The 24,411-nt window shown below is 49.2% G+C and overlaps 1 protein-coding gene across 2 annotated transcripts in view; it reads left to right on the top strand.

Moving 5' to 3' along the window:
• The window catches only part of PMP22 (peripheral myelin protein 22), a 28,456-nt gene extending 11,945 nt beyond the window's left edge, over positions 1-16,511 (top strand). For both annotated transcript variants that reach the window (XM_067020687.1, XM_059048485.2), the window contains exons 4-5: positions 7,350-7,490; positions 15,196-16,511. In XM_067020687.1, coding sequence (XP_066876788.1) covers positions 7,350-7,490; positions 15,196-15,359 — 305 coding nt within the window. In that variant the 3' untranslated portion in view covers positions 15,360-16,511. The remainder of the gene's footprint in view (positions 1-7,349; positions 7,491-15,195) is intronic.
• Positions 16,512-24,411: the final 7,900 nt, after the last annotated feature.

Genomic DNA, 24,411 nt, shown 5'->3' on the forward strand with positions numbered 1-24,411 from the left:
AGCTCAACAAGAAAGACCAGTCCCTGCCCTGGCGGATGGAGCTCACGGTTACGCGAGGGAGACGGAGGAGAGACGATGAATGAGTCCTTGGGGGCAGTAGGCAGCGCTCTGCAGGAGACACAGAGAGTGATGGAATAGCAAGTCACCACTGGGGAGGAAGCAGCTGGTCACCGCAGGCCTCTTCCTGCCAGAGTCCCGTGGATGGAGGCTTGAAAGATGGCAGAGACCAGCGGTGTGAAGAAGAGCAGGAAGAGAATTCCAGGAGGTGATGGAAAGGGGCCGGGGCCCTGAGGCGGGAAGAGTTTGGTGTGTCCACGAGTGCCGGGCTGGCGTGTCTGAGTGTGCTACAGGCAGGAGAGGACGGGCCGACGGCTCGGGCCATGATGCTGAGAAGGAGAGCCCAGCCACGCTGAAGGGTCTGGAGCAGAAGCGTGGCGCGACCTGCTTTGTGTTTTGAAAGCTCGTTCTGGCCGTTGCACCGAGAATGCAGCAAGTCAGCGAAGCGCTTGGGTTTGGGAGTCTGTGGCTCAGGGCAGGGGTCTGGGCTGGAAACCCAGCTCTGGAGTCATCCGTGTCTACGGAGGGCATTTGACGTCCTGGTGCTGGGCCGTTGATGAGAGGAGGGCCAGAAGGCGTGGAGGGGTCCAGAGTGGGTCTGTGACACTCCGGCAGCTGACGGGTGCGGGGACGGGGTTGGCAGAGAGGCCGGGCGGGAGGGCCCGCGGGTGCGGGGGCAATGCCACGGGGTGCTGCCACTGACACATTACGTCGCTGAGGCCACGACTGTCCCCTGCATTTCCAGTCGTTTCTGTGTTGTCTCCGTTCATGCCTGGGGGGCTGGACCTGGGTTTTACAGGTTGCAAGCTTGTCCTCAAGGAGTTTAAACCCCCATCGTGTCCCCAGACTGGCTCTTCAAATATTTGGAGGCTGTGGTCTCATCTCCCGAGGGTCTTCCTTTCTGTGGGCGATGCCTTCTTCTTGCAGTGGCTTTTCTGGAGCTGGTGACAGTCCTCTGCTGTCCCAGCTGGCTAACGTGTTGCCTCCGGGTGGCAAGCGTCGGCCTCTTGCTGCTTCTCGTGTGCAGATGGCCTGGCAGGTGCATGAGCAGAGAAGGGGAGACTCTCTCTGGTCGCCGGCCCCTTCTTCCTCCTCCCTCCCTGTGTTCTGTGGATGCCAAACCCGAAGAAGGCCAGCAGGATCATTTAATTTGTTAGATTTCAAACGTGCTTTTCAACGTCTCAGCACCCCAGTGGATGGGTACCGGGAGTTCTGCACTGGGTCTGCCTCTTACAAGCTGGTTACCTGGGGCAGGTGCCCTGCTGGCCTAATAGGGTGAGCGTGGAGGTGGGACTTTGAGTAGGCACCCATCACACCCCATGTGTCCCGGAGCCTCTTCCTGTTCAGGATGTAATTGTGACAGCGGGTGCGGGGAGGGGAACCTTTGAGCTGGGCCTTGGAAGTTGGGTAGAACTTCAGTAGGCATGGGGAGGAGAGAAGAGTGGGTGCTGGGGCTGGGGGCTCTTAATTTCCATGATGCCTGCCTTCCTTTTTATATGTTAGGATTAAAAAGGAGAGGGAACCTCTGATTATTTTTATATGGAGAATGCCTTTTAAAGCCAAAGACGGAGAGCCCCCTGCCCCCAGGCGTACCCTCCTTCCCTGTACATTTCCATCAGCACAGCTTGTGATCGGGCAGTTAAAATGCCTTTCTCCTTTCCACTGTCATTGTCTGTGGCCTGTTCTTAGCAACACCAACAAAAGAGGTTCTCCAATAAGTCAATCTGGAAAACGCCATTTAAAAGTTACCCAGGCTATTTTTTTAACGGTAAGACTTCTCGGAGCCTTGAGTCCGTCATTGTACATTGCAGCGTCCGAGGAGTTGACCATGGAAGCAGCTCCCTCGGTTTTTCTGTGTAATCAGCAGCGAGTCTTTGGGAAACACAGCCTAACCTGACCCTCCTGTTACTAGAGTTTTCCAACGAGGGAAGAGGGGAAGCCTGAAACAGCTGAGTATTTTCCGTCACCGCAGAACCTCAATGGCTGTATTATATTCCCTGTTCAAGTCTGAAGACTCGTGAGAATAAGACCTGTGGTATCAAACCACACATATAAATTAGACTCCGGAAAACTAGTTCCCGTGCCCCATCGGGAAGCCTCTTGGTTGCGAGGGCAGTGAGTTGAGTGACGGTGTCAGCTGCAGCCAGAGCGCCTTGAACTTCTATTCACGAGTCAGCAGCCAGAGGTTGTGCTGGAGTTGAAACGCCCTCGTTATTGCCAGTTGAAAGAGCCTCCCCTGCGGTCTTCCTCATCCGCGTGGGCTCCTGGACAGAGGGAGCTGCAAGCCCCTGTGTAGCTTTCCCCTGTGGCAAGCGTCCTGCGTGGGTCACGGGCAAAGTTAGCCCGAGCCCCGGGCCCGATGTCAAAGCTCCCAGCCGGACTGAATGGGAACAAGCTGGAGTCCTGGGCGAGGACCGCGCGGGGCGGGGCGGGGTGGGGTGGCGAAGCTTAACAGCCAAGGCCACCTGGATAGGAGGCAGGCCGCTCTGCAAGTCAGCGTCTCCGGGATGACATTCATCCCGAGGAGGAAGGAGAGTGGCGGTTTGTGGCACGGCAGTGGGTAGCGAGGTTTGAGGGCGGGGATCCAGGCCCGGTGGGTCACGTGGCTTTGCGAAGCAGCACAGCATTATGCAGATGGGTGGCTCTTGCTCCTGCAGTGGTGAGTCACCCCCACGGCCTCTTTCCTCCTGGCTTAGCTCCCCCCAGTTTATGCTCTGACTCAACTGCCACCGTCCTTCCATTCACCTTCCGGAAAAGCTGTCCTCTCCATGGAGTCAGAGAGCTTTTATGAACTGCCTGAGTGGAGTGCAAGCCCGGGAGGGGCTGCCAGGGGCGTGGCTCCAGGTTGGGAGTGAAAGATGCCGAAGAACGCAGAGGGGCTGGTGTTGCATCCCTTCTGAGCTCTTAGCTCACCAGATCGTTGACCCTGGGCTAAGAATACAGCTGAGGGGGCAGATGTATTTCCTTCACTGCTTAGCTGCCGCTGGGGCAGGAATCTGACCTTTGGTCTTGGGCATCTCCAGCTTTCCCTTCTGCGGGGGGAGGGGGTGTGCTGGCAGCCAGGGCCTGGCCCACGTCAGAGAGCTGTCAGCAGCCCTATCACCTGGCACGCGCATCAGAACGGCAGGTCTGCGAAAGGCTTTTAATTCCTGTGCTTGGCACCAACGTTGGGGTTACGACGCTGCCCCTGCGGATTCCACGAATAGTTCTCAGGCGCTGAGCAAGGCCTGGAGAATGACAGTGCGTGCTGGTCACGGGCTCTGCTAGCGACCCTGCACTTGTGATTTGGGAGAAAAGAGCACCGCTCGCTGCCTTGGGGCTTGGGGAGAAGTTCAGACTCACCACTTGGCATGGCGGCATCACATTAAGGTCGATCTGTATGAAACAGGACTGCGGCGGACAGGGCTTTCCCTTCCGTCCAGGTCTCTCCACTCTAACAATTGTTTTCTGTACATCGGTTGTGCTCCTCTGTAGCAGAGGTTGGCAAACGATAGCCTGCAGATCCAGTTGGGTCCACCGCCTGATTTTGTAAACAAGATTCTATTAGGTGAACAGGCCACACCCACTCATTTACATATTGACTAAGGCTGATTTTCCGCCAAGGCGGCAAACTTGAGTAGTTGCCACGGAGACCACATGGCCTGCGAAGCCTAAACTATTTACGGTCTGACTCGTCACAGATAATCTGCCAGCCTCTGTGCTGAAGATTCTGTATGAATCGATAGCAGAGTTGTATTAAAATACTTCTTCACGCTCCTGTTGGCACCTTATAATAATACGGCTTATGTGGACACGGTTGTTCCCGTTATACATTTACTTGGTGCGGCCCAGATGGAGATGCCCCCCGCCCCCCAGGAACCACCCTGGAACAGTCTCTAGGTGCTTATTTTCCCTGCCCCTCAGCTCAGCCTTTTCATGGGGTTATTTGTATTGTACAGAGCTTTTATATCAACACTTTTACTTGATCGTTACAACAATCCTCTGAGATAGTTCATCCCACTTGTTATATAGGAGAGGGATTCAGGAGCAAAAATATGCAAGTAGCCAGTTAAGCCGGGGGTACCCAGGCCTGTTCTGATGGAGTGCATGGCCTGAGCGCAGCTGGGGACCACAGCCTGCAGGTTTAACACACGTACTGTCAATATCATTCCTTGCTGAAGAAATTTTTACTTCTCATCTTGATTTCTTTATCCAGAGGATTATCTGGAATACTATTTAAAAATGTCCATATTTATTTTGGCTGGTTTGTTTTGAATGTCTACTTTCTGTTCGCCTTTAGTTGTGTTTACATCACGCGTGCTTTTTTTTTGAGATGCATTGAGATTTTTTTGGTTGTTGCTGCTGCATAGTTTGCAAGACGGTCCCATGTGTCTTTGAAAATGATTTGTAGTCTGTCATAGGGACGTAACTTTTCTACATGGCTATTAAACTGAATTGGTTAATGCTGTAATACAGGTAATCTATCTCTTACCGTATTTTTGACCTACTTGATACATCTATTCTGAGAGAGCTATGCTTAAATCTTCCACTATGATTGTTAGCTTTCTCAACTTCTTCTCATATTTCAGTTATTTTTTGCTTTATATTTTTTCCAGGCCATGCTATTATATGCATAGAGATTCATGGCTTTTATTTCTTCGTGGTAAACTGGATCTTTCCTCACTATGAAATATCCCTCTTTGGCCATTTTCATCTTTTTCAGTCTGAATTCCGTCCGCCTGATGCTATTATTACTGTACGTTTTTTGTTAATTTTGCCTGGTGTCTCTTTTAAAAATCTTTTGATTTTCAACTGCTGTTGGTTTTAGGTATATCTCTTGTATCAGACTATAGATACGAAGTACGTAATTCAAGATGGAAATTCCACATCTTATAATGAGTGACCTGAACCCATTCACACATGCTGTGATGGATATAGTTGGACTTGCTCTCATCGTGTATGTGTGTTACTTATTGTGCTTAAGGTTGAAAACTTTCTTCTTCAACTTTTTATCCCCAGAACAAGCCAGAGAGCTTGGCTCCAAACAGTAGGTGTTCAACCAAGACCCATTGAATAAAAACTTCCTTGATTTCCTGATTGTGATCTGATTTGCGGAACAACTTACGGAAAGCCAACTCAATTGTAATGAGGTTGGCACTAAAATTCAAGTTCCTGGTGAAAGAGTTTCGAGAAGAATTTCATTCCGTTATTAAATCTAAGGGACTTCTCCTATTGATGTAGATTTAACATGTATGATTTTGAGTTTTCTCTGAATATGAGGTCTGGCAGAAGTTTCTGTTGTTAATGATGGGTAAAGGCTTAGGAAAAGATGTCAGAATCAGAGAAGGAAATCTAGGATGTCACCTGCACCAGCTGTGCCCCTTCTGAGGGTGTGCCTTGAAGGCCATTCCGCAGCAAAATAGAGTCACTGTTTTAGTTCTAGATTTGGGGCTCCGATTTCTTCATGTTTCCAGCTTCACCTACCAGAGTGCTGGGTAATTGCTTTATTACAAAAAATGATATCATGGCAGCATTGGCTTTGTTGCAGACCAACTCCTCCAGAAGAAGTGCTACACTGGGCATAGTGGTTCAGTTAGAGATATGAAAATGAAGCTGGGATGGCTCACAACCCATGAGACATCCTTTCCTAACCTTAATTGACAAAGAAATTGCAAAGATAAAAGAAGCATATAGTCCGTCATGGTGGAAAGAACACTAGACTAGAATCAAGGGCCTCCTAGCTTGGGCTGTGCCGGTGGGGCTCATCGAAACATCTCTGGAACTCTCGGTCGGTACAAAGGGGTGCGTTAGTTGATCCCTCAGGCTTCTTCCAATTCTAAAATGCTTCCAGTCTCAGTCTGGAAAAAGGTCTGTGTCTGTGAAACTCTAGTCACAGATAGCCTAACCAGCACCCTTAAAATTCTGCCTTGAGCTACTCGCAGCTCAAACCAGCTTCACCTTTGTGAGTTATTGGACTTCCCTGGCTGCCCAGTGGTTAAGACTCTGTGCTTCCACTGCAGGGGCCTGGGTTCGATCCCTGAATGGGGAGCTAACATCCTGCATGCTGCACGGAAAGAAAAAAAAAGGGAACATCTTCGCGAGTTACGGAGGATAAACCATCCAGATTTCACAGCTTTTTCTACTGCGTTAAGCACCGGTGTGTGTTTTTCTGAGGCAGTGCCCATTGATCCATTCCTGAGTGGCGAGGATCAAGCGTGGGTCTTCTCTGATTGATCTTTCTTGTTTAGAGCAGCGCCCACCCCAGCGGTTCTCAGGTGCTTGGGAGGAAGGACGCAGGAGACAGGTTGGCACGGTCCCTGGAGGTCTCCTGGGGGCACACGGCAAGTGCCCCGCTCCGGTGTTAAACCCGGGTTGTGGCGTCTTGTCCGTTCCTTCCTGAAGTGACCGTCATTTGCAGTAGACGGTGAACTACAGAGTTCCCTCCCTTGCCTGAATTTCAGTTGGGTGCCTGCCTGGAGGTTTGATCTAAGGCCGGGCGTTCAGCAAAGACGAGGAAGTGTCAGCCGTGGTGCTATCTGATGGTCGAACTGAGCATCCGCTGCTCTGAGATCAGCCAAGGAAAGACACAGCGTGGCTGCGGGAGAGCAGGCGTTCCTAGCTAAATAAAGCATGCTCTTCCCATCAGCGTTTTCTTACGACTTTCTACAGAATTAGTCTTGGCTCCAAGAGCATTTTCTTCTTCCCAGCCATCCCCATGGTCTCCCTGTCTCCTTGGGGGATGCTGATATTTTGAACAGTGGCTTGGAACTATTCTCAGAATCCGGGGGCTCCAAGAAGCCCTTCGAACCCCCGAGGGCAGGGAGAGGGGAGGCAGAGGGCGGGGCTCAGAGCCCCTTCGACGCACGCACATCTGTGTAAGTAACGCATTTGGCTAAGAGACTGGAAGGGAATTCAATGTATTTTAACTGGAGTTTAACTCCTTGCGGTGGGACTAGGTAGTGTCTTCGAGCCTTTCCTTAAAACGTCTACAATGAAGCACGTATTAATACCTTTTTTTCCCCTCCGAAAGAAAGCAGGAAGTAAAGAATGACTTTTAAGAGTGGGAAAGTGAATAGTCTGACCCCTGTTCACAGGAGGGATGCTGCTGCTGCTGCTGCTGCCCGGGGCGGCGGTGGTGGCGGTGGTGGCTGCGGTGGCGGCGGGGAGGGGCTTTCAGCTGTCCTGGTGCCCCGGGCCCCGCCTCCCGCCGCAGAGCCCCGCCTCCCGCCGCAGAGCCCCGCCTCCCGCCGCAGAGCCCCGCCTCCCCGCGCCCCGCGCCCTGGCTTTTCCTAACCCAGTGCCTCCTCCCTCAGAATGGCTGCAGTCCGTCCAGGCCACCATGATCCTGTCCATCATCTTCAGCGTTCTGTCCCTGTTCCTGTTCTTCTGCCAGCTCTTCACCCTCACCAAGGGGGGCCGGTTTTACATCACCGGAGTCTTCCAGATCCTCGCGGGTAAGTCGGAGATGACCGAGTGCATGAGGGGGCTGGGTACCCCCAGACTGCAGGATGATCAGTCAGAAGGGCGTGGCTCCAGAATGACTGGCGTGCAGGAGTCCTCCCCGTGGATGGATTTCATACAGCACAGGTGTGTGTGTGTGTGAATCTGGGAACTCCCCACTTCTCCATGGAACGGGGTGCACAGGAAACGGGACGAGGGGTTCTGGAAGGAAGGTCCCTAGCCTGGGACGGAGCTACAGTTTGGACATACCATCAGAGGTAAAGGCTGAGGATGTCGGTAGAGCACAGGACAGCCTCGAGGGTGGATTTCTATAGCTCGCATTATGCCCTGGGGCCATCCCTGCTTCAGCGCGTGGAAATGGCCCCGATCCGCTGCCAGGGTTGCTCTCAGGTACCTGTCGCCTACCTCGAAGCACTGATGGGGCCGCCTGACAAATTCTTACTCCCCTTTACTCTGGCCCCTGGAGTCCACCAGCCTCCGACTTACTGGTGTCTTCCTTTCGGCACGCGTAACACACCATCGGTTCCAGGTTATCGACACGCACCAGGCGCAGAGTCCTAGACGTGACGCCTTCCAGCTCTTGTCTCTGGATTCTGGCCGTTGTCTCACTTTGTTTCCTTATATCCTTCTGTCCATTGGTGGCCGGCTGACCGAGTCAGCAGAGCACTGGAGAGACATAGGAAGCAGATGTGGTGGATTCTACAGTCCAGGCTAATAACTCATGAAATCTGTATGTGCCAGAGTACATCTGGGCACTGTGAAATGTTCTCACTTCTGGCCCCTGAGTGGGCAGGGGTGTAGCATCTCTTGTTTCGGTGCTGAATCACCACCATGACCCATGAGCAGTCATTGGAGGGTTGAAAACAGCACACAAGTCCTGGATGGACGGATGGACAGATGGGTGGATGGATGGGCAGGCAGAGCTCATGGCTTACGTAGGTTTGTAGGGCAAGACACAACCTGACGTTGAATGCCGATGACCCTTTTCTAGAAGCCAGAGACTTACGCTTTACTGGAAAAAGTAAGTGAACTAGAGAACCATTTCTCATCAAATACCTAAATACAACCTGTCAATGTGCACAGTTTGGAATTTCAAAACCAAATAGGGCTTTGCTACTTGATTTTATCAAGGTTTCATCATACGAGCCAAGCTTCTGGGAGTGTTGCCAGCTTTGCTAAATTACTGATTCTTCAGTGAGGTATCATTTCTGGGTACATTAGGAGCAGTGATCGTTATTCACCCCATTTACACAAGTAACACAGAAAACTAGAATATATTCTGGGATCGCCTTTTAGGCTCCCTGTTTGCAGTTTAATATCAATGGTGGTCCTCTCCATGGTATCGATGATTATATCCTCAAGAAAACGTGATATAAAATACTTACATTTGATCTATACGCACTTGTTATTTTACCGATAAATAAACTGAGACCGGGAGAGGCTAAATGAACACGCAGCTCATGCAAGGACACTGGGTTCCCACATTTCTTCCCATGCCACGTGGACTGAATATATTTAGAGATTCAGAATCCACCCGAGTTTTTAAGGAACGCGACATCCAAGGCAGAAACTCTGCTTTTGATATGATCTTTCTCATTGAACCTGATTGACCGTGGAAGATGAGTTCAAATGTACCCCATTTATGATTCCCAAGTTCCCAAACATCGGTGACGAATGAGTCTACACCATCAGAACTAGTCCAACTGAAAACACTGGACAGAGCGAACTTACTTTTGAAGGGACACCTCAGGGCAGGGAGTGCCTCATCTCCATTTTTCCAACTGAGATAGTTTAGTTTAAAATTCTCTAACACTGTCTTGAGATAAGTACTTTGTTCAACCCAAACACTCTTAGGTACCGAGATTTTGCTACTCTTCCAAAGTTTGTTTACTCATTCCTCCTCGTTTCACTGTTTGGATTCTTCTCCAAACTCAGTGCAAGCCTTCTAGAACTCTGCCATGCAGACCTCCGCGTATAGACTTACATGGGTTGTGCCTGCGTTATCCCCTTCAAATCTAGCTTCTTATCTCTCATGAGACCTAGTTTTCAGTTGTCGGTTTGTCAGTTCAGCGGTCCATCTGTGAATAGGAAGTTGTCTGGAGGTTGAAGTGTTGATCCAGAAGAGTGGTTGTACTTTGTACGTCCTAAGAACGTTCTGTGCTCGTTCCCTCCAGTCAAAAGGACCTGAGAGAGCTAGTCTTCTAGAAACCTCAGCTCTCTAGAATGTTGTGTTTGAACTTGCTGTAGGGTCTTCCCACTAAACTTGGGATTTAAGAGAGTGGGGACTTCCCTTAGAGACTTCCAGACTTCAGTGTCTGGCAACGCTGCTCATGTGTGTTTCCTATCTCGCGGCCTATGAAAGATTCAGTAACTAGAGAGACGGTCAGGGAGGGGTTGTTGGGGTTGAGGACTGGTGACGACCTGAGAAATTACCCCTTAATATCAAGGAACAAATCAGAAAAGCAAAAACAGTCAGAGAACAAAAAGAAGAGTGGAAAGGAGGGACGGAGGGAGGAAAGAAGGAAGGAAGGAAAGGAAGGAAAGAAGGAAGGAAGGAAGGAAGGAGCCCTACTGTCATGGGATGTGCAGTCTACAAGTAGGTTGGCCAGGAAAGCTGGATCCACACAGGGCAGATGCTTCTTCAAACACTGAAGCCTGTTGTGTGCAAGGCTCCAGAGTACTCTGAGTGTCCCAGGGGCTGTCAGGGCTGGATTGTCTCTGCGTAGCTTCCTCCGGAGGGCCCGGCGGTGGACTTTTTAAACACACGTGAGCGTGCAGGAAAGGCAGGTGAAAGGTGTGTGGGCTCTTCGGCTGACTGCAGGCCTGGGAGCCGTCTCTGCCTGGCTCTGGGTGACTGACTTGCGTGTGCTTGCGGGGCTGCCTGTCTCTCTGCATCATCTCTTCTCCACTTATAATAAGCTGCGAGCCTCACCTTCAAGAACTGTCTTTCCTCGATTACATACTTCTTAGGTTGGCTGCTTCTTGAAGACGTTTTGAGAGGCTCCGTCATCCAGTTGGGTGCTCCTCAGTCACAACTGCAGACCAGAGTCACCTTTTTTAACAAAGGGGGTGGGCTTCCCTGGGGGCGCAGTGGTCGAGAGCCCGCCTGCCGATGCGGGGGACGCGGGTTCGTGCCCCGGTCCGGGAAGATCCCACGTGCCGCGGAGCTGCTGGGCCCGTGAGCCGTGGCCGCTGAGCCTGCGCGTCCGGAGCCTGTGCTCCGCAGCGGGAGAGGCCACAGCACTGAGAGGCCCGCGTACCGCAAAAAAAAAAAAAAAAAAGTAAAACAAAAAAGGGGGTGGTTTTAAAAAATGCTAGTGCTCAGGCCTCATCCCCAGAGAGTCTCATTTAAGAGTTCTTGGGCAGGGCTGCTCCCTGGTGACTGATGTCCATCCAGAGTTGGGCACCATTGTGGCAGCCATTAACCTGCCCTGACCCACTGTGAGTTCTTCTAGGATGATTTACAGAGCTCATCCTATCCACGAGCCATCAGTTCTTCTAAACCCTCTTCTTAGAGAAGGGCCGTCCTGATCCTGTATCTGGACTTTGGGGTCATTCTTATTTTCAGGACCTGCAGCCTTGTGTTTGCAGACAGTACTCACCCTGGCCCTGGCCCTGTTGGGTTGAGTTGCACTGGATGGGGAAGCATCAAGAAATTCACGGAGATACAGACTATGTTTTGGTCTGTTTCACGAGTCACACCCAGCGGCGAGCTCCACGCACGCCTCATAGAACGCCCCGAATGTCCCACTTGTCGGGGGACCGGGTAATAACGTGTTCCCTTGGCAGAATTAAACTCAGGCCACCTGTGTAGGTTTTGCGATTTGTGTTTACTGTGATTACGAGAAACAGCAAGGATGGTAGGTAGGAGGAGACTCCTTTTAAAAGCGACATTTACTTTTTCTGTTTGTTTTGTTCCTTTTCTTTCATACACATTGAGGTGGGTAGAGAGCATTTAGAATGAAAATCTGGGGGAGGAATAAAAGCCCAGTGCCCTCCCTGTTCTGAGTGGTTCAAAGAGAGCTTAAGTGGGAGACCCCGTTAAGAAACACCAGTTCTGGGCGAATCATCCCAGATGTTGCCCTGGCTGGGCCCACATGGGCACCTAGTAATGCTGTGGGTGATTTGCAAGGCTGCAGGAATCACACGGAGGCTGAGAACGGAAAGGGGGCTGGCGGCACAGAGGTGGCTCGGTGTGGGTGGGACACAGAGCCCAGTGCTTTCGGGGTAATGGACCTTCCAGCCCCTTCCTGCTCCACCTTGTTGCCTGAAGGGTGAGGCGGGGAGAGACAGGGGCCTCGCTCATGAAACGAGCCTCAGGGAGGCACTTGCACTGTCCAGTGCTCACTTCCTAGCCAACCCCACCCAGGTCCCTGGCTTCGCTCCAGGCTCTAACTGAGCTGCTTTGGCAGAGGTCACGGACGTACGCTGATGTCCATTTGCTGACTCCGTCCCCTGCTTTCGATACTGTTGCCATCTCGCTCCTTGAAACTGTACTTCCTCAGCTTCCAAGACCATTTCCCCCAGTTCCCCAAGTAACCCACCAGGCAGTCATGCCGGAGCCGCCCACCCCCACCCCAGTCCACCACCGGGCCCTCCGTTGTGTGGCATCACACCTAGATGTTGTGCTCACTTCTTTCCTTTTACTTGCCGGCACCATTGCTGGGCAAAAGCCAACTCATGCGCCTTCCTGCCCCCCATCTTGTCCCCACCTCTAAATCTGGGGCGGTCTTTCTGGACACACCTCCGATCCTGTTTCTCTTCCACACAAGCTGTGCTTCCCTCCACGACCTCGTCAAGTGCCCCGGTGGGCCCTCTCTTCCAGCCTCCGTCACGGAGACTCTGAGTGGGACCCGCTGATGGTGTCCACGGGGCCCTCCGTCCTCCTTGCTACACTCATGGTCTCCCTTCTATCTGGGATCTCCTTCACACCTTTCTGCACCTGGCCCCCCTCTTCCACATCCTTTAGACCACGGTCAAGCCCCGTGTCCCCCTTCAGGATTCCCCAGACCCTGATCGATCTGTGCTCTCAGGGTATCCGGTGTGTTTCTGTCTCCTTTCCTTGGAATCGCATCCTACTCTATTGGAAGTCTCGAGGGACGTGTCTGTTTCTGGGTGACAGTCACCTTGAAGGTGGGGACCACGTCTTGTGGATCCCGGCGCACTCAGCCTCCAGAATGGCACCTGCACGGGCCACGTGCTCATTCCACGTTGACTGAACCGAACAGAATGGAGATGAGGAAGCCTAGAGAACGCCCTCCCTTCCTTCCTCTGCCTTTGGTCTCTTGGTTGCTCCCTTCTAAAGATGCTGAGCTCTGATTGTTCACCTGTGGCTGCTGTCATCCTGAAAGGGGGCTCAAGGCCTGGTCTTCGGGGAGGATTTCTAGTGATGCAGACCCAGCCATGCCGAGGCAGGGGAGACTCTTGGGAAGTCTTGAGCGGCCAGCATTTCTGTGTTGTCTGGACAGGCTCAGTGCCTTTGCACGTACAGCTGACCTTTGCTCCCAGACTCAGGCCCCTCCCTGCTCATCGCTGGGGAGGGCGGCACACCTGTGTGTAGTTGGCAGCCTCACTTGCATTTTAATGCATCTCCACCTACTGTAGGTGGCCAAGAATGCGAGTCACAGTCCCTTTATTGGGAGAAGTGTTTGACTTTTCGGGACTCTTGTATGGCACTGCCAACTCTGTATTCCGGGGCATGTCTGTTGCTTTGCATACAGACAGCCTTGTAATGATATATTCCCGAAAACATCAGTCTCCCGACAACAATAATTATAAAGTGTGTATCCTCTTGTTGACTTTGCAAGTGTACAAGCGTGTGGCTTCTTGAAGCGAAGCATAAACTCCTTTACTTCTGAGATTCTCCCAGGGCGAATGTCATATAATTAAGCCATTGAGTTAGTCACTGCTCTTGTGTGTCCTATCTCTCTCGCTCCCTCCAGATCACAGACAAAGTGCTTTTTCTTTGCTGTTTTCTCTTTGCTGAGGAGGTCTGGACACAGCTGGTCCACACAGCTATTACTGCATTTCTCATGCCGATGCTGGCTAGACACACGCCCCATCTGGAAGATGACAGGCACCGTCTTGCCCTTCAGATGCTCTGTTGACATCTCAGTCTCTCCCTTGCTCTCGCCTCGCCTTTGAGGCTCTGCCTTCGTTAGGTAAGTCAGATATAGTCTAAGAGACAGGCAAGAATTAGCACTTCGGAGAGGTGAGCTATAGACCTTGAGGTCCAGCAGATCGAAACTGCAGTTTCCCTCCTGTGACCATTGGCCAGCTATGACCTCCCCGCGGAAACAGACATCTTCCCGTCTCCCGGGCTATCTGTAGGCGGCAGGTCCTGGAGCTCATGCCCCTGTGGTCCCAAGACTGTTGCGTGGCTGTCTCAACGGGGGCCGCTGGAGTGGGTGTCTTCTCTCTCTGACTTGCAGAAGGGACAGTCTTATCAGGGCAGTGAATGAATGCGACACAGTCCCACTTCTGCACTTTGTTCAAACAGAGTCGCAGTGTCCGGTTAAATAACCCAAATAGCAGTGAGGTTAGATGTAGGTGGTCCAGGCCTTGGGGGGCTCCGGACCCACAGGCATCCCACGTGCTTTCTGGACTTATAATGGAGTCAGTCAGAGCCTGTCAAAGCCCCTGTGTTCAGGAGGGGACAGAGCAGGTTTTGTGCTGCTCTGGGCTGGGCTGCTCATGGCGCTGGACTCCCCCCTGCACGGATGCTGCCCGTTGCCGTGGGCGTGGCCCGTCACGCTTGAACTTGCCTGCTTTGTGAGGCCTCGTGTGGAGGAGTTTCTTGTCCCCCCAGCAAGGCTGTGTGGTAGACGAGGAAGGAGTTGCCTGACCTGCCTGCGGATCTGATACCCTTTCACCTTTGCTTGGGCTTCAGACCAACCCTGGGGGACCAAGAACAGCTGGAAGGGACCAGGCACCGTGCAGCGTGCCCGTGACCACCTCCTCTCTCTGCAGTGTCCTTCCTCCCTGTGTCCTCCCCCCTTTCCTCTCCACGTGTTCTTCTGTCTGCCTAGTGGTGCCCATGGGCGTTGCTTGCTTGGTCTCTGACGTAGCGATCCCGCCAAGGAGGTGAGCGTGGAGTTCTGCCCCTGTGCTCGGCGTGAGTGCCACCCAGATAACGGTGAGGTGTCACTTTCCCTGATTTCAGAGAATGCCACCACCCATCTGTGGAGTGGTTTACAGGCTTCCAGGGGCTCCCACACCCAGCCATCCTTGCAAAGATATAGGTGGGCTTCTCTTGCCACCCGAATTCTCGCTGGGCCCCTCGTGTCAACTGGCAAGGGGTGACGGTTAAAGGAAAGGAGGAGGAAAGAGGAGGGGAGGCCTTGGAAGCCATGGTGTGGGCCACGTAGATGGGACACAGAGAGCAGGTCGTTTCCTGGGTTCCTGTACCTTTGAGCCCCTCCTGTCAGTTCTGGATCTGGTGGCAGGTTCCTGCCTGAGACGGATGTGCCCTCTCTTCCTGCAGCCCATACCCTTCTCCCTAAGAGAGAGAGACGGGTGCCCTGGTGTGTGTGTGTGTGTGTGTGTGTGTGTGTGTTTGTGTGAGGTGGGGTCGAGTCTGGGGGGAGAGTAGGGTGGGTGGGGCAGGTGCTCTGGGTCCCCTGGAGTCTGGTTTGGGGGTGGCGCAGGGTCCCCGCTCCATGACCCCTCCCGCCCCCAGCTGGTCCCTCTCCTTCCCAGGTCTGTGTGTGATGAGCGCGGCATCTATCTACACGGTCAGGCACCCGGAATGGCATCTCAGCTCGGAGAACTCCTACGGCTTTGCCTACATCCTGGCTTGGGTGGCCTTCCCGCTGGCCCTCCTCAGCGGCGTCATCTATGTGATCTTGCGGAAACGTGAATGAGGCACCGGGACAGGACGTCCGAGGGTCTGAGCGCACGCAGGGAGGGAGGAAGTAAACCAGAAGCCAGGAAAAAAAAGGAGCTAGCCAAAAAACCCAAACTCAAACCAAACCAAACAGAAAGCAGGTGCGGGGGGGGGTGGTTAGTGTTGATTGAAGATGTATATAATATCGACGGTTTATAAAACCTATTTATAACACTTTTTACATATATGTACATAGTATTGTTTGCTTTATGTGTTGACCATCAGCCTTGGGTTGAACCTTAAAGTAGCTAAGGAACTTGACATCCTAACCGTATAATCAAGCTCAGTTTTTTTGTTTGTTTTCGTTTGTTTTGCCCAGAAATAAAATAAGTCCATCTTGCCCCTTCCCTTTCGTCTGAAAGAAGATACCTCCCTCCCACTCCACCTCGTTTAGAAAACCAAAGTGTGGATAGAAACCCCAAATGGCCCAAAGCCCTTTTACTGTGGGTGACCCAGTGCGTCACACGCAGACATGCACTGCCCACGCCTCTGTGTGCAGCCTTACCTGCACTCAGACAGAACCCCCCAAACTGGAGCCCTCGGAGAATCACGGCTTGTGGCTTTGGAATACTTGCCCTTGAAGGGGGGGGTGTCCCAGTCACGCATCTAGGTGAGATATTGGTGACAACAAACCTACGAAGTGGTGCTATGTATTTACCATTCCTTACGATCACTAATCATCTAAACGCCTCACTGGAAATTCAATTAACAATTTTACAGCATGAAGTCGAATGGAGACCTGAATAATTCTGTGTAAGATAAATGGTTTATAACCACGTTTGTACTTAGCTAGGCTGCTGTTATTACTATAATAAATAACAAACCACCGCCTTTATCACTCCCACGTTTTCCTTATGGTCGGAACATCAGGACAAGCTTCTAGACCCCCTGGGACAGTGGGTTCCCGGGATGCAGCAGGGTCTAGACTGTCCTCTGACTCCAAGGACTGTCTGGCAATGACTCGTACTGGCCACCAACTGTAGATGTATATACGGGGCCCTTCTGATGCTAAGACTCCAGACCTTTTTTTTTTTTTTTTTTTTTTTTTTATATTTTTTGCTTAGCTTTTTCTGATTTTATACCAACTGTGTGGACTAAGATGCATTAAAATAAACATCAGAGTAACTCACTGAGCTCCTGTGGGTTTTTGTGGGTGAGGGTGCGAGGTGCGTGTCGGAGCAGAGAGGGAAGAGGGTCACGGAGCCGCCGTTGGGCACATGATCTGGGTTGCAGTTTGGTGCTAAGGGACCAAAATCATCACCTTGGTCCAGACTCCGGGGGCATCTTATGCCTTCCAGAAGCCTGTGCCAACGTCTGCTCACTGGAGAGGCTGGGCCTTGCAGCTGAAACAGACCCTGAAAGTGGGCCGGAGGGGCCTGAGTGTTATTTAGCTGAACCTCTTTCTCGTGTTCTGGTCTCTGATGACGCACGTGGGCTCCAGAGCATGGCACACGCTCACTTAATATATGGGATGTTGGCGTGAGCAGCGCGGGCCCCTAACCTTTGGGGGACAGGTGTGATGCGATGGGCCGTCTGCATAATGGTGAACTGAGGCCAGACCTTCGTGGCGATCTATATGTGTAAACGTTCAGCCTAGGGTCTGGCTGGTAGAGGGCACTCTATAAATGAGTGTTTAATCCCAAATGTCATGACAGAGATGTATTACAAGGAGATCTTGGCTGTTCTGGGGAACCTCACTACCTGTGCATTAGAATCTCCCGGGCAGGGCTCACCCAGAGATGCAGATTCCTTGTGCCTATGGTGGGACCCATCCTGCCTTGGTAGGTTTCAAGACCCCTGCCACTGATGACAGCGTTTAGCTGAGGGTGACAACCTCTGAGCTTGTCCGTTGCTTCTCAGAGTTTAAGCTCGCTAATGAATTGGCTGGGAGTCTTGTGAAATGCAGATTCTGGTGCAGTCGGTCTGGGTGGGGGCTAAGGGTCTGCATTTCCAACTTAGAGCTTGAGCCATGCTGGTGCTGCGGGTGAGGTGCGAGGATCTAGAATGAGTCCGCCTTCGGGCACCTCGTGCTCTGGCGTCTTTGGACATCCGTGATGGAAGGGCTTCTCCCTTCCAAGGTTTCCGGCAGAGACCCGCTTTCTCTGTGTTGACTCGGGTAGATTGGGTAAAGTGGCACCGATGGCCACAAGGTGATTGAAAAAACTGGGACTTTCACTTTACGTGCTTGAACTTTGAAAACACACATGTTTATTTCATAAGGTTTCTTTTATAACATTTAACGAAAAATTAATAATTAAGAACAAAGAAGAACAGAAATGGCCCAAAGCTCACCATTTAGGTAACACTTTTGGCATTAAAAAAGTAATATACATCCAGGATCATGACATGCGAAAGCCTCTTTTCCCCCTCTTTTCCATGGTCTCTCGCCAAAGGTAACCAGAAGACATAGTTTATGATTTCTTCCAGGAAAAATTGCAACGCCCACACAGATGTATCCATTCAAGTCTTTGTAAAATTTACACAAAATGGAGAAAAGTACTCACATTATTCTACACCATGCTGTTCTTTTCACTTAAGGATATAAATTGGAGATGTTTCTATGGGAACATATACCTTATTCTACTCTTAGTGAGCTCTGTTTCAATCTTTCCAAATCTGCATAGTATTTCACTGTGCAGCTGCACATTTATTTACCAGACCCTCAATGATAAACACTTTGATTGTGTCCTGGTGTTTATTATTACCCAGAATGTTTCAGTGAACATTCTTACACATGAATATTGGTGCATTTTAAGAGTACATCCAAATGCTAAATTCCTGGTAAGGATATTACCGAGACAAAAGGCATGCATATTTTTAAAAAGTGTAATAGGTATGGCCAACTTTGTCTCCAGAAAAATTGGACCAACTCTGACGGTGCTCTTTTTCTACACATAACTCATGGGGGCTGCCCCCCAAAACAGAGGCAAGTTACACTAAAAAATCTTGAGTAGAAACAGGTACCCGCTACCAGTTCCTCTGCATGCGGTTGTGATGGATCTCCCATCCACGGGCCAGTCTTTCTGATCTGGGAACCCGTCTGCCGTCGTTTATTCTAAGTGTGAAAATACTTGCAGATCGTATATCTGGAAAAGGACTTGTATTCAGAATATACATAGAGAACTCGTAACACTCAATATTAAAAAGAAATAATCCAATTAAGATGTGGACAAAGGACGTGAATAGATTTCTGTCCAAGGTATATATGCAAATGGCCAGTAAGCGACTGAAAAAAATGTTCAACATCTTTGGTCATCAGGGAGATGCAAACACAAACCACAGTGAGATACTAGTTCATACCCACTAGGTAAGCTCAAATCAAAAAGTCTGATAACAACACATGTTGATGAGGAGGTGGAGAAATTGGAACCCAGATACACTGCTGGTGGGAATGGAAATGGTGCAAGAGCTTTGGAGAACATTGTCAGTTCCTCAAAGGGTTAAGCATAGTAACCCTATGACCCTATGACCCAGCAATTTCTCTTCTAGGTATTTATGCAAGAGACGTGAACAAAGTGTCTGAGCAGGAACTTGTATGTGGATGCTTATGGCAGCGTTACTTATAACAGTCAAAAGTTGGAAACAGGGCTTCCCTGGTGGCGCAGTGGTTGAGAGTCCACCTGCCGATGCAGGGGACGCGGGTTCGTGCCCCGGTCCGGGAAGATCCCACATACCACGGAGCGGCTGGGCCCGTGAGCCATGGCCGCTGAGCCTGCGCGTCCAGAGCCTGCGCTCCGCAACGGGAGAGGCCACGGCAGTGAGAGGCCCGCGTACCGCAAAAAAAAAAAAAAAAAAAAAAAAAAGTTGGAAACAACCCCAAAGTTCATCAGCTGATGAATGCATTAACAAAGTGTAGTCTATCCACGTGCTCTCTCCCTAAAAAGTAATGAGGTACTGCTACGTGCTACAACGCGGGTGAACCTAGGCAATCTTAAGCTGAGTGAAAGAATCCAGTCGTAAAAGACTGCATATTACACGATTGAATTTCTATGAAAATCCAGAACTGGGGAATGGATAGAGACAGATTTGTTTAGAGCTGGGAAAGGGCGGATGAGGAAGTAGGGCTGTAATAGCTGAAAAGTATGAGGTTTCCTTCTGGGTGGTGAAATGCTCTAACCTTGACCGTGGTGGTGGTTGCACCTCTTTTCACAGATGCGAAGATACTAAAAACCAATGAATTGTGTATTTTAAATGGGTCAGTTGTATAGTAGGAGAATTGTATCTCAATAAAGCTCCTAAAAGAGAAAAGAAAGGGACAGCTGTTTGCTCTAGCCCTTCTTCGTTTTCTCATTCGTTCTGTTCTTTCTGTTTGGAAAGTAATCACCTCTTATTTTTTGTGCTTTCGGATGTATATTTTAAAGGGATGAGATTCTTATTCCTTCTGAGCGATATAAAGCTGAACCAGGATATTAGAGATGAACAGTTAACATAGTTCTTCACTCACAGAATCTTGGGTTTTCCCAGAGGACTGTTTTGATGACATTTCTTTTCCGTCCTTGAGCTCTTCTGAGAAATACTGCAATCTTAGGAATTTGTAGCAATGGAGTTTCGGTTCGAAACTGCCCTCCTAGCAGCTGCTTTGCGCTTTGCGCTCAGGAGGGTACCGTTTATGAACTGGCAAATGCAGGGAGGTGTCAGGCTGGCTTCTTTGCAATTATCTTCTCTCCGGGACCTTGAACCCTGTATGTCTTAGCGACTCTGAACTTCAGTTTTGTCTCCCCAACTTTTCGAGGTGCTAAGCATGCTGTTAGCCTTCCTGCCCTTTGCAGCTGCTTTCAGGACAGCTTTTCAACCTCTTGGTCTGTTGCTAATTAATTGGCAAATTTTTGAAGCAGAAATTTTAGGAAAGGACATTGGGGTTTTCGTCTCACATCTGCTGCCTGAGTGCTGGAGGTCTTGGTATCTCTTGGTGCTGTCAAACAGAGGAAAAAAATAGAATCCAGATTTTCTAGTAGTTCTTGGCCAGAGGAAGTTATCTATTCTATAAGCTGTTATGAGCTCCCTCCCAGAGGTGCAGGTCCCGTCCCTAATCTTTTGTCTCTGTTTTTTCTTTTTTCTTTTGCCCTACCCAGGTACTTGGGGAGTTTCTTGCCTTTTAGGAAGTCTGAGGTCTTCTGCCAGCGTTCAGTAGGTGTTCTGTAGGAGCTGTTCCACATGTAGATGTATTTCTGATGTATTTGTGGGGTGGAAGGTGATCTCCACATCTTACTGCTCCACCATCTTGAAGGTCCCCTCGTTTTTGTGGTTTTTATTAGACCCAGTTTGCCTTTGGTGTCCTAAATTCTTGCACTGAAATCCTCTGATTCTGCTTCACCCTTGAAGCTTGCTGACAACTGCAGGACTCATAATTAGGCAAGTGTTATGCTTAATACACTATATAATTTTTTCCCCCGCTCCATATCCTGTGCATATTTTTATTATCTGGTATCAAAGGAAATTGAAGAATAAGATAAGTAGGTCTCTATTTATTGGACTCCTCCTGAGAGCCACTCTCAGTTCTGATTTGACAAAAGAAAAATTTGCTGTTGTAAAACCTTTTTTTTTCATTGATTTTGCTCTTTTTCTCTTGTAATCTCTTACATAATCTGCGCTTTGGGTGGAAGGAAGTTCTAGAGGTCTGTGGTGGCGAGAATAAAACAGGGTTTGCAAGAGGAAGGTTTGTTGAGTTGGGGGTTATTTTTGCAGACAGCTCTCCCCGAAGGAGGGGTGGGAAGGCCCCTCTCACTGCAAGGTACTCCTCACTTCGGACTGATGGAGCCGGGGAGACCCGAGTTTGCAAAAGTAAATGATCGTTTTCCAGGAGCTCTAGTGGCTTCCAGTGGTGAGGGACAGCTGGTCCAAAGGACTGGGACCACTGGGACACATCCAGTTGTTCCCAAAGGCCACTGGCAATCACTTTCTAAAAATGAAGTGTTAAGACACGGGGAGGAGAAAAGAGATGATTACCTCCCCTTTTTGCTGCTAAATATGAATGTGTCCTTCACTTGTTGTAGGTAGGTTGCAAGTGTTTGAAGGATTAAACTGACCTTTGTTTTTTGTATAAATGCTGACCGTGGAGGGAGTGTGTTCTCAGGTGGTCTCTATCTGCCCTCTCCTGCCCAGTAACCACCAGCCACGTGTGTCTACGGAACACTTGAGATGTGGCCCGTGTGATGAGGAGCTGAATTTTTAACTTCAGTAATAATTTACATTAGGGGCTTCCCTGGTGGCGCAGTGGTTAAGAATCCGCCTGCCAATGCAGGGGACACGGGTTCGATCCCTGGTCTGGGAAGATTAGCCCCTGTCCACCACAGCTGGAGAAAGGCTGCGTCCAGCAACAGACCCAATGCAGCCAAAAAAAAAAAAAAATTACATTGAATTTATGTAGTGTTTTTGTATGTTTATTATACATTGAAATGATAATATTTTAGATATACTGGGTTAAATATAATATATTTTTGAAATTAATTTTATCCATTTCACTGTACATTTTTGAACATATTTGAAAATATATTAACAAAATGCATCCATGGTTCATTCCTCTTAATTGTGGACAAGTGTTCCAAGTGTTTGGCTACCACACTTCGTTTATCCATTCGCTTGTTAATGGATATTAAGGTTGTTTCTGTTTGGAGACCATTATAAATAGAGCTGCTATGAACATTTGTGTGCTAGTCTGAATGAAGACATATCTCCTTTGCTCTTGGGCAAATTCCTGGGAATAAAATGACTGACTTCTATGGTCAGGGCGAGTTTATCTTTGTAAGAAACGGCAATAGTGTTTTGCAAAGTGGTTGCACCATTTTATACCTCCTCCCGCAAGGCAGGAGAGCTCTTCTTCCTCCACGCTCTTCCCAGCATCTGGTCAGTCTCCAATTCTAGCAATTCCAGGAGATAATAGAAAAAATCTGTTTGTCTCTGCCCCTGGCTCCTGCCACAGAGCTCCTAAAACCCTTGTAACCTCCTAAGTGATAATACTGGGACCATCTCCCATTCTAATACTGGTCTTTGAGTTCTGTTTCTGACACAGAGCCCCTGAAACTCTTGGAACTTCCGGGGTGACAAGTGTCTTTTGTCCTAACGAGGCGACTCTGGGTGACTCCTGGATAAGGGCTGGTCACCAGAAAGCCCAAGCCATGATTAGAAGCTTGGAATTTTCAGCCCCCACTTCCTGGTTCTCTTTAGAAGGAAGAGGGGCTGAAGAAGGAGTTAATGATCGCTCATGCCTATGTGAGGAAGACCCAATAAAATCCCCAAATTACAGGGTTCGGGGGAGCTTCCGGGTTGATGAACACGTGGAGATGCTGGCCGAGTGGGACGTGAGCTCTGCACTGCTTCCTACATACCCTGCCCTATGCATCTCTTCCCCATGGATGTTCATCTGTATCCTTTATCATATCCTTTCGAATAAACCAGTAAACATAAATACACTGAGTTCCGTGAGCCACTTTAGCAAATTAATTGAACCCGAGGCGGGGGTCGTTGGCAACTCCCACCTCTAGCTGGTTGGTCAGAGTCCAGGTTAAGAGTGTGTGTGTGTGTGTGTGTGTGTGTGTGAGAGAGAGAGAGAGAGAGAGAGAGAGAGAGAGAGTCTTGTGGGCCTGAGCCCATAACCCATGGGATCTGACACTACCTCTGGGTAGGTGATGTCAGAATTGAGTTAAATTATAGGACAGCCAGCTGATGTCACAGCGAATTGCTTGGTGTGTGGGGAAACCTTCATTCATTTGGTGACCAGAAGTGTCGAAGGCGAAGTGTTCGTGTACATTGTACAGGAGATGCCCAGGGAAGAAATACACAATAGGGAAGAACTAGGTTTTTCCCTACATGGGGGGTGGATAACTGAGTTTTTCCTTTACACATGCTAATCGGTGTGTAGTAGTACCTCATTGTGGTTTTAACTCACACCCTCAGATGACTTACGAACATTTTTTGATGTGCTTATTTTCAATCTGCATATTTTTGCTAAACTCCCTGTTCACATGTTTTTCTCATGTTTGAATGGGGTTGTTTGCTTTCTTATTACTGGGTTTTGATATATCTTTATTTATTCTGGATACAAGCCCATTGTTGGATACAGGAGTTGTAAATATTTTCTCCCAGTCTGTGACTTATCTTTTCATTCTCCTAAAGTGTATTTCAAAGAGCAGAATTTTTTAATTTTGGCAAAGCCCAGTTTACAAATTTTTTAATTGTATGGATTATGTTTTTTGGTGTTTGCAGCTGAGAAACCTTTGCCAAACCTAAAGTCGAAATAATTTTCTCCTGTATTTTCTTCTAGAGTTTTATCGTTTGGGGCTTCACATCTAGGTCTATAATCCGTTTTGAGTTAATTTTTGAGTGTAGTGTGAGATGTGGATCAAAGTTCCCTTTGTCTAGCTTTCATTCTGTTTCTCTTCTTCTTCTTCTTCTTTTTTTTTTTGTGGATATCTGGTTGTCCTTCCACCATGTATTGAAAAGAATCTTTTCTCTCCACAACATTTCCTTAGTGTCAAAAATCAGTGTTTCAGCATGTCTGGGTCTATTTCTAGATTCTGTTTCTATGATCTATGTGCCTATCTTGATGCTAAAACACACTGTCTTGATTCCTGTGGCTTTGTAATAAGTCTTGAAACCAGATAGTTTTACCACCCTAGTTTGTTCTGTTTCAAGTTCTTGTGGCTTTTCTACGTCTTTTGCATTTTGTACTATTATTGTTGTATATTTTAATTTTACATGTATTATCAACCTCACATTACACTGTTATTGTATGTGTCTGAACAATGATCTTTTAGAATGTTTTTTTTCTCCAATTTTTTATTATGGTAAAATATGCATAAAATTTGCATCTTGATCATTTTTGAGTATTCGGTTCAGTGGTATTAAATATGCTCATAAGGTTATGCCGTCATCACCACCATCCCTCCCCACAGCGCTTTTCACCTTGGAAAAGGGAAACTTTCTATCTAGTAAACACTAGCTCCCGATTCCTCCTCCCTCAAGCCCCTGAACACCACTGTTCCTCCTGTCTTTATGAATCTGATCATGAGAGGTGCTTCGGACAAGTGGAA

This window comes from Kogia breviceps, chromosome 19, assembly GCF_026419965.1.
Source record: "Kogia breviceps isolate mKogBre1 chromosome 19, mKogBre1 haplotype 1, whole genome shotgun sequence".
In the NCBI taxonomy this organism is placed as follows: Eukaryota; Metazoa; Chordata; class Mammalia; order Artiodactyla; family Physeteridae; genus Kogia; species Kogia breviceps.